General features: G+C 33.4%; 1 protein-coding gene across 1 annotated transcript in view; it reads right to left on the bottom strand.

Moving 5' to 3' along the window:
- Positions 1-13060, bottom strand: part of Adamts20 (ADAM metallopeptidase with thrombospondin type 1 motif 20) — a 153269-nt gene that overhangs the window by 71436 nt on the left and 68773 nt on the right. Inside the window, exons 19-28 of the mRNA XM_027934237.3 lie at positions 8704-8830; positions 6969-7179; positions 6633-6797; positions 6006-6170; positions 5181-5300; positions 4452-4559; positions 3582-3746; positions 3177-3467; positions 2260-2421; positions 759-935 (exon numbers count right to left, since the gene is read on the bottom strand). Coding sequence (XP_027790038.3) covers positions 759-935; positions 2260-2421; positions 3177-3467; positions 3582-3746; positions 4452-4559; positions 5181-5300; positions 6006-6170; positions 6633-6797; positions 6969-7179; positions 8704-8830 — 1691 coding nt within the window. The remainder of the gene's footprint in view (positions 1-758; positions 936-2259; positions 2422-3176; positions 3468-3581; positions 3747-4451; positions 4560-5180; positions 5301-6005; positions 6171-6632; positions 6798-6968; positions 7180-8703; positions 8831-13060) is intronic.

The raw sequence follows: 13060 nt of genomic DNA, 5'->3' as shown, positions 1-13060 counted from the left end.
ATATTCTTCAGAGTTTAGATATCTGAAAACAACTAGAGAAAATAAACCATTCATGAGCAATATTTATGAGTTTGGTCTATGGCTCCAAAAAATAACAAAACAGAAAATTAAAATATTCCTAAACCACAGTAACTCCACACAGTGGAGAAAAATGAATATTCATATAAATTATTATATAAATCATACTTTTCTGTGATGTAACAAACTGTAAACAATTAATTTATTTTATGTAAGTAAATTTCTCTATCTTTTCTTTAATATAAATTTTCACATTTCCAAACAAAATAATGAGTTTTAACAATGATAAAAACAAGTTTTAAAAGATTGTTATTTGGTTTTGGATCAGTTATTGGACATTGACAGACAAAAGCCACATACAGTTATATGCTCAAACAAGACATAGCCTTGATTTGCCATTGTTACAAGCAAAGTGTTAACATTACATACAAATGTAAATAGTGAAGGCAAACAAAAGATGTAATGAAGAAAAATATTTCCATGGGAATAGTGCTATGGTTCAAACTTCACATATAAAAATAAATACTTATAGAACTATTAAATATTACAGTACTTGAAATTGAATCAATCCTTCTTCCAACTATCAATTTTAATAATATAAGCCAAGAAGGCAAACGGTCTGCTTTAAAAAACAATCAGAAATCATAGTGTGTAGATTTCATGATTTATAAAGAAAAGAAATTAAAGTAAAAGAAACCTAGTAAAATAAAACAAAATTAAGATTGAGAATACTATCGTACCGATTTCCATGGTCCCCGATGCCATGATACATCATCAGGGCAGGCATGAACATGACATTGTATCACACTAGGCGGCTTGTTTAAGATTTCACAGTTGTGCTCTTCTGACAGTTGGCCATTGGGAAACTGGCATATTACAAATCTTGATTTTATTCCTCCTCCACATGTTTGTGTACACTAAAAATAAGAAGAGGAAATATCAAGCCTATGTAACTTTACAGAGACTGTTATTCATTCTTGAAATATAATTAGTAATGCTAGAGCTTAAACATTTATTATTTCTAATTCTCAACATTTCTCCCTGAATTTAAGAGTTTTAATCCCATGATTATAAAAACTGACAGTTTCTGAGACTTATTAAGAAGATATTTCAATAAGGTATGAAGTCTATAAGATACTAATTGCAGGTTATGACAGAAACAAAACTGATTTACCTAAATAAAGAGTATCAATTATAAAATGTATGGATTATAATCAATGAATTATTATGTAGCCATGAGAGCTAATGAGATAGGTCAAATTTTATAAACATGGATAGATGTTTAATACATTTTATATAAAAACCAGACAGAAAACAGCATGTATAATATAAATCTGTTTTTGTAACCTATGCAGAACAAAAATCTAGCAGTAAATATACCAAAATGATAAAAGTTTGTATTTGTTTATAGTTTTCCTATGATTTAAACTTTTAAAATGAATATACCTACTAATACTGTAATACTAAAGTTACTTAATTTTGGAAAATATTAAAGTATATATGAAAAATGTACTTGATGTTTATTAGCACCTAGCCAAAAGTATGCCTTTAAGCAATGATTTCCAATAAATTCCCTATGAAGAAAATTACGTAATAAAAACAATTAAGCAAAAACATTTGACTAATTAAATTAGCTGATTTATATTATTCATCCCAAACTAACATACATCATTGCTTCTTACTCTTTCCCATTCAAAATATGGGTGGGATTAATATTCAAAGTGACCATTTTAGAAATTATCTTTACATTTACAGTGCCAAAGAGCACCAGGGCATGATGAAAGTGCTTAATAATTGACAACTATCTAGCTTAAAGGAGAAAAATCATCAAATGAATGACTAAACAATAGGAGTAAAATATAGTCTACATATCCACCTTGTTTTCTGTGTTTACATCAATCCAATTTTCTAAGATATTTGAATAATAATGTACAAAAGTTAGAAAGATATTAGTAATTCACAGACATACTGAGTAGCATAGCAGGTTCTATTTACAAATCTGGAATACACGCTTTCCTTCATGAGTGAGTGACTTACACACCTATTAAAACACCTATTATTAGAACACCTATTAAAAGAACAGGGTTTTGATCTTTCAATTAAGAAAAATATTTCTTTCCATATATAGTGAAATAAAATTATCCAGCAGTATGGGATAATGAGGTAATGTCAAAAAGCACTTTACTTTAGGTCTTCAGATATGTAAAATTCTCCACAAATTTGGGGAATCTTATGACTTACTTCTCCCCAGCTTCCATAGTTCCAGTGTGGACAAGGTCCCGAATCACAGTGCTTTGACTCTGGGGGTTTTGAGGCTGCATCACAGTAACTTGCACTTTGTCCATTCTCATCCTGGCAGACCACAACCCTACGCTGGAGACCTCCAGCACAGCTGCTAGAACACTGGCCAAAAGAAAATAGAAACACACATGAACTGCAGATTCCACAATGTGAATTTGCATGGTGGGAAAAAAAAAAAATCATGCCTTGACTCAACCCAAAGCAAACTTTGAATCATGAAAATCTGACAAAAACACTTAAATTTTACTGAGGGCTTCATTAAAATTTGTCGATGAAAGGTAGGACTTTCAATTATGCATTAGGAAATAATCTTCCACCTTCATCCTGAATGTTAAGTAAAAAGGAATTAAAGTTTTAAGATTAACTGGGAAGAAATTAAAAAACAAAAACAAAACAGTGTTAAGTCACTTGATTTTTACCTTGGTATTTTTCTTTAATTTGTATCATTAATATCATGTAAAATATGAACTACAATCATACCTTTGGTAGTTTACCATGATTTTACCCTAGTTTATTCCATGTCGATCACAGTAAGTTTTTGTTTTATTTTTTTCATAAACATTTGTAGTCTTACTTCTTAAAGGGTTTTCTCTTATTTTTATTATAATGGACCCTAATCAGATTATTTTTAAGTGCATTCCTTTGTAATCATAATATCACATTAGTCTATAATTCAATAAGAACTCTGGGGAGTTATAGTCTGCATCAAAAATGCTTAATCCATTTAAGATTTAAACTATTGATCTTCAGATAAATTTAGCATTAAAAGCATTTGATGTCATTATATACAGATCTGTTAAAGGGCTGAAATATAACAAAATTACAGAAATAATATAACTCAATAAAGAATAGCTTACTGATCCCCATGGTCCTGTTCTCCATTGGTTTCCTCTGATTGACAGATGGACCCCCTGATTTTGATTATCTTCGGGTTTGTGAGTTAATGGAAAATGCCTGCCTGGGAAATGGCTTGGCTGCTCAGAAGAACTAGGAAAGTGGCTGTACATGGGTGGGCAGGCGGCCAGGTTACAATCTTGTTCTATCAAGGGGCGAACTTCAGGGTCACAGTAATTCTCATCAATTGGCTGCTGGTGGTTGATGCATAAAACTTGTCGAGTTGTTTTTCCATGGCCACAGGATGCTGAACACTGACCAGAAATTTAGTCAACATTTACTATGTAATATACTTCATTGATATTATATAAAATATCATATATTATATTTAAACATTTCACTTCCTATTTTTTCATGAGGATACTTACAGGTGACCAATTTCCTGCTTGCCATTCTCCACAAGGGCTAAAGCAGACAGATATTTCAGCAGGTCTAGGTAAGTGTGCACAGTATGATTCATCTGCTATTCCATCATGAGCGTCACGACAGCTTACATAGCGGGCTTGATTACCTCTTCCACAAGACACAGAGCACTTAAGAAATCAAATAATATTGAAATGTTAGATAGTACCTCTCCCACTTTCCTTAACCTTAACTGTTACTCACATTTCTAAAACATCAAGTTTCTTGAGAAAACATAAATTAGAAACAACATTACCTGGCATCATTTCTCAATTAAATACAGATGGGGCAATAAATATTCCAGTTTAGATCATAAATTTCACAGATATAAAGTTTGAATGAATATAATGTTTTGAAATGCTTAGTTATATTTCAAAATTAAAAATGCTATGTAAGGGAATCTTAATATATCATTAAAATAATTTAAAAGACAATTAAAATTTAAGATGAAAGCAAATGATAATACTAAATACATTAAAACTTTCAGTTCAGAAAAATAACATGAAAATGTCCGTAGTTTAACTAAAAGTTGATGAATGCCTAATATCACATCTGTTTCTTATAACAACCTGTGACATAAGTATCATTATCCTCATTTTATAGATTAGAAAATCTATAAAAGGCTCAAATTTCCTGCACATAAACACAGGCTCTTGAAAGTCAGAGCATGAGTTAGCCATTAAATGACCTATTTCTAAACCCTACACTTGGTCCATACCATCAAAATACTTGAGAATGAATACATACATTAACTTAAGAAAATCTGTCCCAAACATTTTGCTGGTGTCTAAAGACCTCCATAAGAAATACTATATCACTTCAATAAATTCACTTACTGGGGTCCAAGAACCATGTCTCCACTGTGCTACCTTTCCAATAGGAACAGCTGGTAACGAAGTAGCCCCAACATTGGGGACAACTGGGCAGGGAGTAACTATACAGTCCTATTCAAAAGAAAAACAGATTTCAAAGAATATCATTTAATTAATCAACCACATTTAAATTCATTCTGGCATTTCATTGTCTCTATTAAATATCTAATTCAACAATAGTTGCATACCAAGTCACAAATAAATGATGTAAAGAATTTTATTTTCAAAAGTTCAAAGTACTGTCAAGTGCTAGCAGTGGACAGTAAGACTGAATATCAATATTTGGATCATTCTATCTGATAGTTGAAAAGTGAAAGAGCAAAGTCCTTCAAAAATACCACTAGACTGAAACATTCTGAAAGTACAGAGCTCCACTTTAAAAAGGCAAAACACACTTCAAAAGTCCATAATATTCATAATAATAGATCTTGTTATACAAGCACAGTTCAAAAAATGGGAATACACAAGTTAAATGAATGATGATCCAAAGGCAGATAAAGGGTAAGCTATGTCATAAGAAAGCTATAAGAATTTCAAAACCAAGAATAACAAATTCTATTTCATGCACACATTTTTAAAGCATAGAAGTTTAAGTGGAAAAAGTACATATAAAAATAATTTGAACATGTTAGCAATCCTCCTGATAAATAATAAATATTTTTATTTATAATCCACAAAAAAGGCTTCCTTTACCTGCCTATCACCTGGGCGACTAGCCCCTTGACATTCTCTGTCATCTAATACTGCACTAAAGAGCTCGCTGACACATTTAACAGCACGTATCTGATACCCAAGTCCGCAGGTAGCTGTGCACTGAAAGATAAAGATAAATAGATATCAAAAAACATTGTTTTTCAAAAATTACATAAACTTCCATTTTCTTAATAAATATATAGTTAATAATATACTTTCAGTAGATCTTCTTATACAAGCACTTTATACAAGATTCAAAAGACCTAAAATTAATAAATTCAATCATCATGCCTACTTATTTAAATACTTTATGTAGACATTACTAAAATACTGAAGTTCACAAAATGTATATTGTTAATATAGTTTTAAAAGTTATCATGTAAAACATATCATTAAAGGCCTGATATTTTGGAGGCAGACTCAATATAATTATAGGAACAAAATACTTTCAAACTCTATCTGGTGTATGTATGTCACTTAATACACTGAAGAAATTTCAAAGAGATAAAGAAGAAAGAGGTAAGAAGGTTTCCATCAACTTTGGTAATCTTCACAGGATAATACACTATCCACACTCATCCAGTCTGATCATTGCTCACTTTGCAGATTTCTAGCTTCCTGGTTGGCTATTCTAACAATGCCTATTCTAAATAAGGTAAAGATGCCAACGTAAGCACAGAATGTGAAAATATTTATAGTTTAATCAAAGCTAATAAAAACATGAGATTTGAAGACTCTTATTTAACTAAAGTGAATCCAAAAGCAAAGCTGAAATATTTACCACAGCAAAATTAACAGTAATGTCAAAATTTTGCATATACTCACAGAACTCCATGGTCCTACTTGCCAAGAAGCACATGAGTGAAGCTCACATGGTCTTAGAGATTCAGGTTTGGTACTTGGATTACAGAAGCCGTCACTCAAGTGATCTTCATTTAGTTGACACCAAACCTGCCGCTGCTTTGATCCTTTTCCACATGTAACAAGACACTGTAAGAAGTCAACACGATACATTACAAAATGATGCAAGGATCAATTTACATACTAAAATACAGCTGTGAGACCATTTCTAAGTTCGGTATAACCCAAATCCTCTACATACATCCACTGGGCAAAACCACCACCCCTAACTTCTGCTCCCCAAGTATCACTGAAATGTCCACTAGTCCTAGAAACAAAGATACAAAATTAACCTTAGAATAAGTATATATCCCAGGCCACTGCACTTTCTTATAAAAATAGTTATAGTTGTAGATTAGGCATCAGCAAATGTTATTGATAACTTAATAACTGTAAATAGTTTAAGGATAGCCATTTTAAAAATTTTACTGCCTTTAACAAAAAATATTTTTAAATGATAAAGTTAAATATGTGTGAATTTTATAAAGTCTTTGATGTGAAGTTTCCTAACACAATTTATAATAGTTCTAAGCCTCATGTTTTTAATGTTACCTCACTCCACTCACTAGCAACCCAAATGGGACAGGAAAATTCATTGCAATTCTCTACAATCATTTGAGGCAGCTCTTGACATTCTCTGTCAGCAAGACGGTGGCCAAAGTTGTTTACGCAATAAGATTCTCGAGACCGTTCTCCTCCTCCACAACTCCTAGAACACTGATTAAAAAAAAAAAAGAAAAGAAAAGAAAAAGAAAAACAGAAAAGAAATGAAAAAAAGATGACTTTTGGAGATAAAAAATTAAATTGTTTATAAATATGTATTTCAGAGAAATTAAATATTCAGTTAAGAAAAAGGAGACAACCTTCTTTAACCAATAATTATTGTACCTGGGACCATTCTAAATAATGCCATCTTGTTAAAACACAGTCACCATGGCATGGCTCTCGGGTAGGAGGTTTAATTTGGTCACTGCAGTCATGGTCATTTACTGGAACAGTCTGTCCTTTATGGATGGAGTACTTCATGCAGTGGACATCCAAGGATCTGTATCCTGAACCACAGTGGGATGAACATTCACTTTTGCCAATGATGTGCCACCTAGAAAGAAAGGATAATGTGCTATTAACACAAATTTAAAAGTGAATTTAGAGAAACTCATGCATGAAATTCAATTTTAAGAATTCTAAGAGCTAACAGAAATGCAACCTGAAAAGATGTAAAGATGTAGTTTCAAGAGATTATATAGCTCAAACTTTCAGATTACAGATAAAAAAAAAAAAGAAGCTTCAAAGAGATTATCTATTCCAATGGTACAATGCTTGAAAATTTTTCTCTTTTGATCAGAAATTCTACTTTTTTCCACATTAAATCTTAAATTGCTTCCAAAATATATATAAATGAAATATCTAGTTAAAGCTAGAGACAGGGCATCAACACTACATCTACTGATATTATCCTGACACTTGATAGTAACTTTGGAGGTATGTCCAAGGAAGTACAAGTTTCAAAAGCATTTGAAAACACTGGGTTTAGATCAAGATGAATCAAGTAGTTAGTGGCAGATTTAATACTATAACTGAAGACATCAGTTAGTCTGATGTTAGTCAATCAAATAGTCTCTCCGTTTGAAAACCTCTGACAGTACTTTGATACGTGAACAGAGAATATCTGGAAATCTGAATACATCAATAAAGATATAGTCCTTAAAAATTGGCAAAACAGTTTTTGTAAAGAATATCACACTCCTTCATTAATTCATTCCAATCTCTATTTAGACATGTTTGCAGGGAAAATATTTATTATAAGCAAAAATGCTAGTTATAGCCAAGTTATCTCAATTACAGTCTAGTAAGCAACCAAATTATAAGGATCCCTGTATAAAGAAGCACAGAATTCACAGAGTTCATTTCTGATAGCTTCTCAAGAATTTCATTGTGTTTTATGCGACTTAAAACAAGCAATTCTACCACTGGGCTAGGTATATAAAAATATATATACATATAAATTCTTATCCTTCAATACTGAATATAACCTGCTACAATGCAAAAATAAAAAATGAAAAACTGGAAGATTTTTATCGTTACTATTCTTAGTATTGGTCTGTTACCAATCATCAAAGGAAGAGGAAAGGATAAGAAATTTAGATTAGAAATACAAACTTTCCTGCCATGATCTACCATAATGTTGCTTAGTACCCAATGGATTAACTACTAAGATACCAGGAAAATTGATACAGTCTCTAATCCATAAAACTTATAAATTTAGGTGTTCATGAGTTCAATGGTAATTACAGAATCAGGCTACAGATATGTTGTTTTAGATCTTTAAACCATGGCTTTCAGACAAGAGTTTACTTATATTTATTTTACAGGCAAAATGACTTCTGTTTTCTAACAGAGTGTAGGACCTGGGTAACTGGTATTCAGCCAGTAATATGAATAAAAATTCAGATACATTTCTGAGTTTCACCACACATTAGTGAATCTGAAATTTTATAATAGAGGCAGATGATGGGTATTAGTGATATGTCCACTTTGTGTTAGGCACTGTTTTATATTTATCTCACTTATTAGTTTAGTTGCATTTATATAGTAGTTATATCACACATTATTTCCTTTTTACCTTAGTTCACAGTCTGTATTGCACTTTTCAGTCACAAACAATGGGTGTGGCAAGTGGTCACAATTTTGATCAGACACAATCACATGATCACTCTTACGTATGCAGATAATTTTTCTTCTACGAAGACCTTGACCAAAATCAAATGAAAATTAAAAATGAAATGAGAATTTACATAAGTAGAAGTTCCCTAAGTATTTAATTCTACTAAAAGCCTAAAGGATATATGTAAGAAAGCTAAATTTTCAACACTACATCTAAGATATGCTAGTATATTAATCTAGTCAGGAATGACTTTTTATAGTAAGTAAGCTGAATCCTAAGAGATTGAGAAGTTTGCTTAGTGAAGAGGAAAAAGGAAGGTGGGACAAGTACAGAGTAAAAAGAAATTCATCAGAGCCAAGACAGAGATTGGGGGAAATTGAGTGGCTAGGGACAGGGCTGATTCTATGTGGTACATGATATTATTGTTCCCCAGTATTTGCTTTCCCTATATATGAAGGGAAGTGCCCATTTCTGGTTGCTCAATGTCATAGTAACTTCCTGTGGGAGAAGATCACTTCCGTCTGTCAACTGGCATCAGCCTTATGCTGACCAACTAAAGTGGATGAGACCTATTCCAGCGATTCTCAGGCAAGGGCTGCTCTTTCAGCCTGGAGTCATGAATGAAAAGACATTGACAAAACAATAAAAAAAATCAGTGTTGTCACAGGTTGTAGGGGAGGAAGGCAAGATGAAATGGTGAGCACAGAGGACTTTTAGGGCTGCAAAACTTCACTGGATGATACCATCATCCATATATTTGTCAAAACCTATAGAATGTACAACACAAAGAATGAATCCTAATATAAACTATAGACTTTAGTTGACAATAATGCATAAAAATTGGCTCATCAGTTATACACACGTGCCAAACTAATATAAGATGTTAATAATGGAGGGAGAGAGTAAAGGATGCACAGAGGGAACAGAGAGGGAAGGGACAAGGCAGAATATTCAGCCTTTCTATCCAGTGTTTTTCAGTAAACCTAAAGATGCTCTACAAAGTAAAGTCCCTAAAAAGTTTTTTTAAAATGACAATGGTTGCAGTAACAAGTTGGAGTACAGCCATAACCAATTAGCAGCAAAACATGACATGGGCAATAAATAAACCTTCGTTCTAATCCATTGAGATTTGGTGGTTAGTTGTATGCAGCATAACAGCAAAAGTAAACTCAGAGAAATGGTCTTAACCAGCCAGAATAGTCTGAATTTACATTTCCTGCAATGAAGAGACAGTAAAGAGTTTAAGCGGTCAGAGACATGATCAAATTTCTGTTTATAAAGTTCCACTTTGTACTGCCAGTTGACTGAAGATGAACATATACGTTTATCTCTAATCTTTCCCAAACCCCCTTTAAAATAAAGAATTTTGAAAAGGCATATGTCTAAAAGAACAGGGAAAAAAGGAAACACAGTAAGCAAGATAAGAATTTTTTTAAATATGAAAAGCAGATGGGAATAGATTTTTGACTGTCAAGGATATGAATCCTAAGCCTATGAAGGTAGAGAGTAAATAAGGAAAAGCCTGTGCATGTCACAAAATCCAAAATCCAAAAGAAGTCCAGGAATCAAAGACACCAGGTTTCTCTGAAGAGGTGAATGTTGTGAGGGTAGGCCAGAAAAATTAATACTTGATTGAAAGGTATTTATGAAGAACAGTTAGATGACTACCCTTCTAGCCAAGAGCGGCACTGGCTAACAGAAGCCACCTGTGTCACTTGGCATTTTCTAGTAGTCACATTAAAAAGCAAAGAGAGGCAGGTGAGATTAATTTTAATAGCATTTATATTTAATCCAATTATCTGGAATTTTAATATAGCACCAATTTATAAATTATTAATAATATATTTTAAATTCTTTTTTCCCTATTTTTTCCAAATCCAGTAAATAATTCACACTTACAGCACATGGACTAGCCACAGGTGGACAGCATAGCTCGAGGAAAGGAGAACTTGAAGGAATAAGACACAATACAGGGAAGCCACAGCACAGCAGACTGAAATGGGGTGATGAAGTAAGTCTCCAAAGTGAAAGAACAGATCCCAGCCCCAAATCTCCATCCACTGTGGCCCCAAGATGTCTTCTATTATTCCCCACCCTATCATGACTGTCAGGAGATGGGAGAATTCCTCTCTTGGGCAACTGTTTAACCCAGAAAAAGGATCAACTGACAACAACATTTGGTTCTTCACCCTGCTGACAAACAAAAGAGCCTCTCAACAATCCAGTTATTCTAGAACAAAGCCTCTGGTTGACGCATCTGACACATGTAGAACTTTCAATTAGCATCTTGGTACTTCCTAAATATGAACAAACAGCCAATAATCATTGGAAATTCTAAAAAATCCACTAACAAAAGAAACAAAAACACAATATAACTAGAATAAAACCAATATGTCAGAGCAGAAGAAAACTCAAAGACTACACTTAATACCCTCAGAGGCCTAATAAAAGATATTATACCCATTAAATAAAAGTTATGAGAAGAAACCTCAAAACAGTGAAATGAAGAGAAGAAATTAGAAAAGAAATCCTCAGTTTAAGAGGCTGAGTACTCAAATAATAAAACTTTCAGAAAGAGAAGAGAAAAATGAGTGTGAGGAAATTATCAAAAAAATTAATGAATGCAACTAAATTTTTCAAGACAAAGAATCAGTGTTTCCAAATTGAAATGACATCCTGATTACTTAGGCAAATACAGAATAAATAAAATCAAATGAAGCACCAACATCAAGGTAATAGCATTGAGGGGATCTACAAAACTTCCAGAACCGAAAATACCCCATACAAGGGCATGAAATTGAAAAGCAAGCTGAGGAAACAGTCATAAAACAAGGCTTTCAAAATTCTCAAGGGAAATCGTCTGTTTCAGAATTTGTACCAAAGTACTGAGCAAGAATGAGAATGACACAATGCAATTTTCAGAGATGGGAAGCCTCTAACATTACCTTTCTTTCTCAGCAAAGTACTGAGGAGCATGTCCACCTAATGAGGGAAGGAAATCAAAAAGAAGAACTCGTAAGACTTAGAAACCAAGGAATCCAGCCTAAGAGAAAGTTGAAGGAAATTTCCAGGATAATAAAGGAGGGACATCTTGAGGTGATGGTCACATAAAAGCTCTAAAAAGCAATGCAAACAAATTAGTGCAAGAGAAAAGAGGGTCACAGACAAAGATAAAAAATGTGAAGGAAAATTAAAGCTGATAATATGCTTCTAATACCAGTAAAATGTGTAGTACTGACAGAAATCTTGAGGACTGATGACTTTCAGCATACTAAAAAACAAGTCAACAAGTAAACAAAGTTGAGGAAATGAATCTTGAGAGAAACCAAAGCCTATACAAAAAAAGGAATATGTTCACAGCATTCTGTGTGGTAAAAGAATTAGTAGCTCCTTTTTTTCATGCACGTGATTCTTTAAGGTGGTTCTCCTCGTCTGGACACCCCCATCACTTCTTACCAAATTTTCCCCAACCTCCCAGAATCGTAATATTCTTTATTTGGTGTGTCTACTGCATTTAAGAATGTGCCTTTTTTCACCTGTTGCTTGGCTTTGTCCCCCTAGGTCTCGATGTCCAAGGCCACAGACCAGCTTATTCACTCAGCACTGGAATATCAGCTCCCCAAATTCCAATTCTCTCCTGTAAAGTACACCCAGGGCCTTCCTGTGAAAGTGAGTCCTTCCTTCTTCTGCATTATCAAAGCCCCTGGTTTCTACTTTAGCATTTATCCCAGCTGACCTGGTGTCATCTACTACCATAGCCCTTCTCTGAGACACTACTGCCCAAGCAGTCACAGGAATGCCTGATCTCATACAATCACTCTGTGGGTCACTGTCCCAATGCAACAGGACCACAGTTGGGCCTCTTCCTCAATGAATCAGCACAGTTCCTTTGGTATCTGGTCACACCAGTTAACTAAACTGTTCCTCACATTCTCATCATCTGGGGCCACTGCCTCTGGTCACCTCCTTTCTCCTATAGGATCATCTCCATACTGTTCTAAGCTTCCTTTCATCTGACCGCTGCTCTCCTGTATTTTTAAACATTCTCTACTCTCCATGAAAATGACTTCTCCATTCTATATAAACTTCTCTATATATACCTCAGCTTCAATCTCCTCATAACCTTTTTCTGTGATCATCTCTGATACATACAGAGATATAGTATTGCATTTACCATTTTATTACTATTATATTACTATTTTAAATTAAGATATCTACTCATACTTCTTTTGCAACCACTAGACTTTAAAACCTGAATGCAGAACTGCAGTCTCATTAATAATCTAAAACAAAGCAGTCCCTAGATAATTGTCCT

This window comes from Marmota flaviventris, chromosome 3, assembly GCF_047511675.1.
Source record: "Marmota flaviventris isolate mMarFla1 chromosome 3, mMarFla1.hap1, whole genome shotgun sequence".
NCBI lineage: Eukaryota > Metazoa > Chordata > Mammalia > Rodentia > Sciuridae > Marmota > Marmota flaviventris.
Note: the sequence above shows the minus strand (reverse complement) of the source record. Positions and strands in the feature narration are given on the sequence as shown.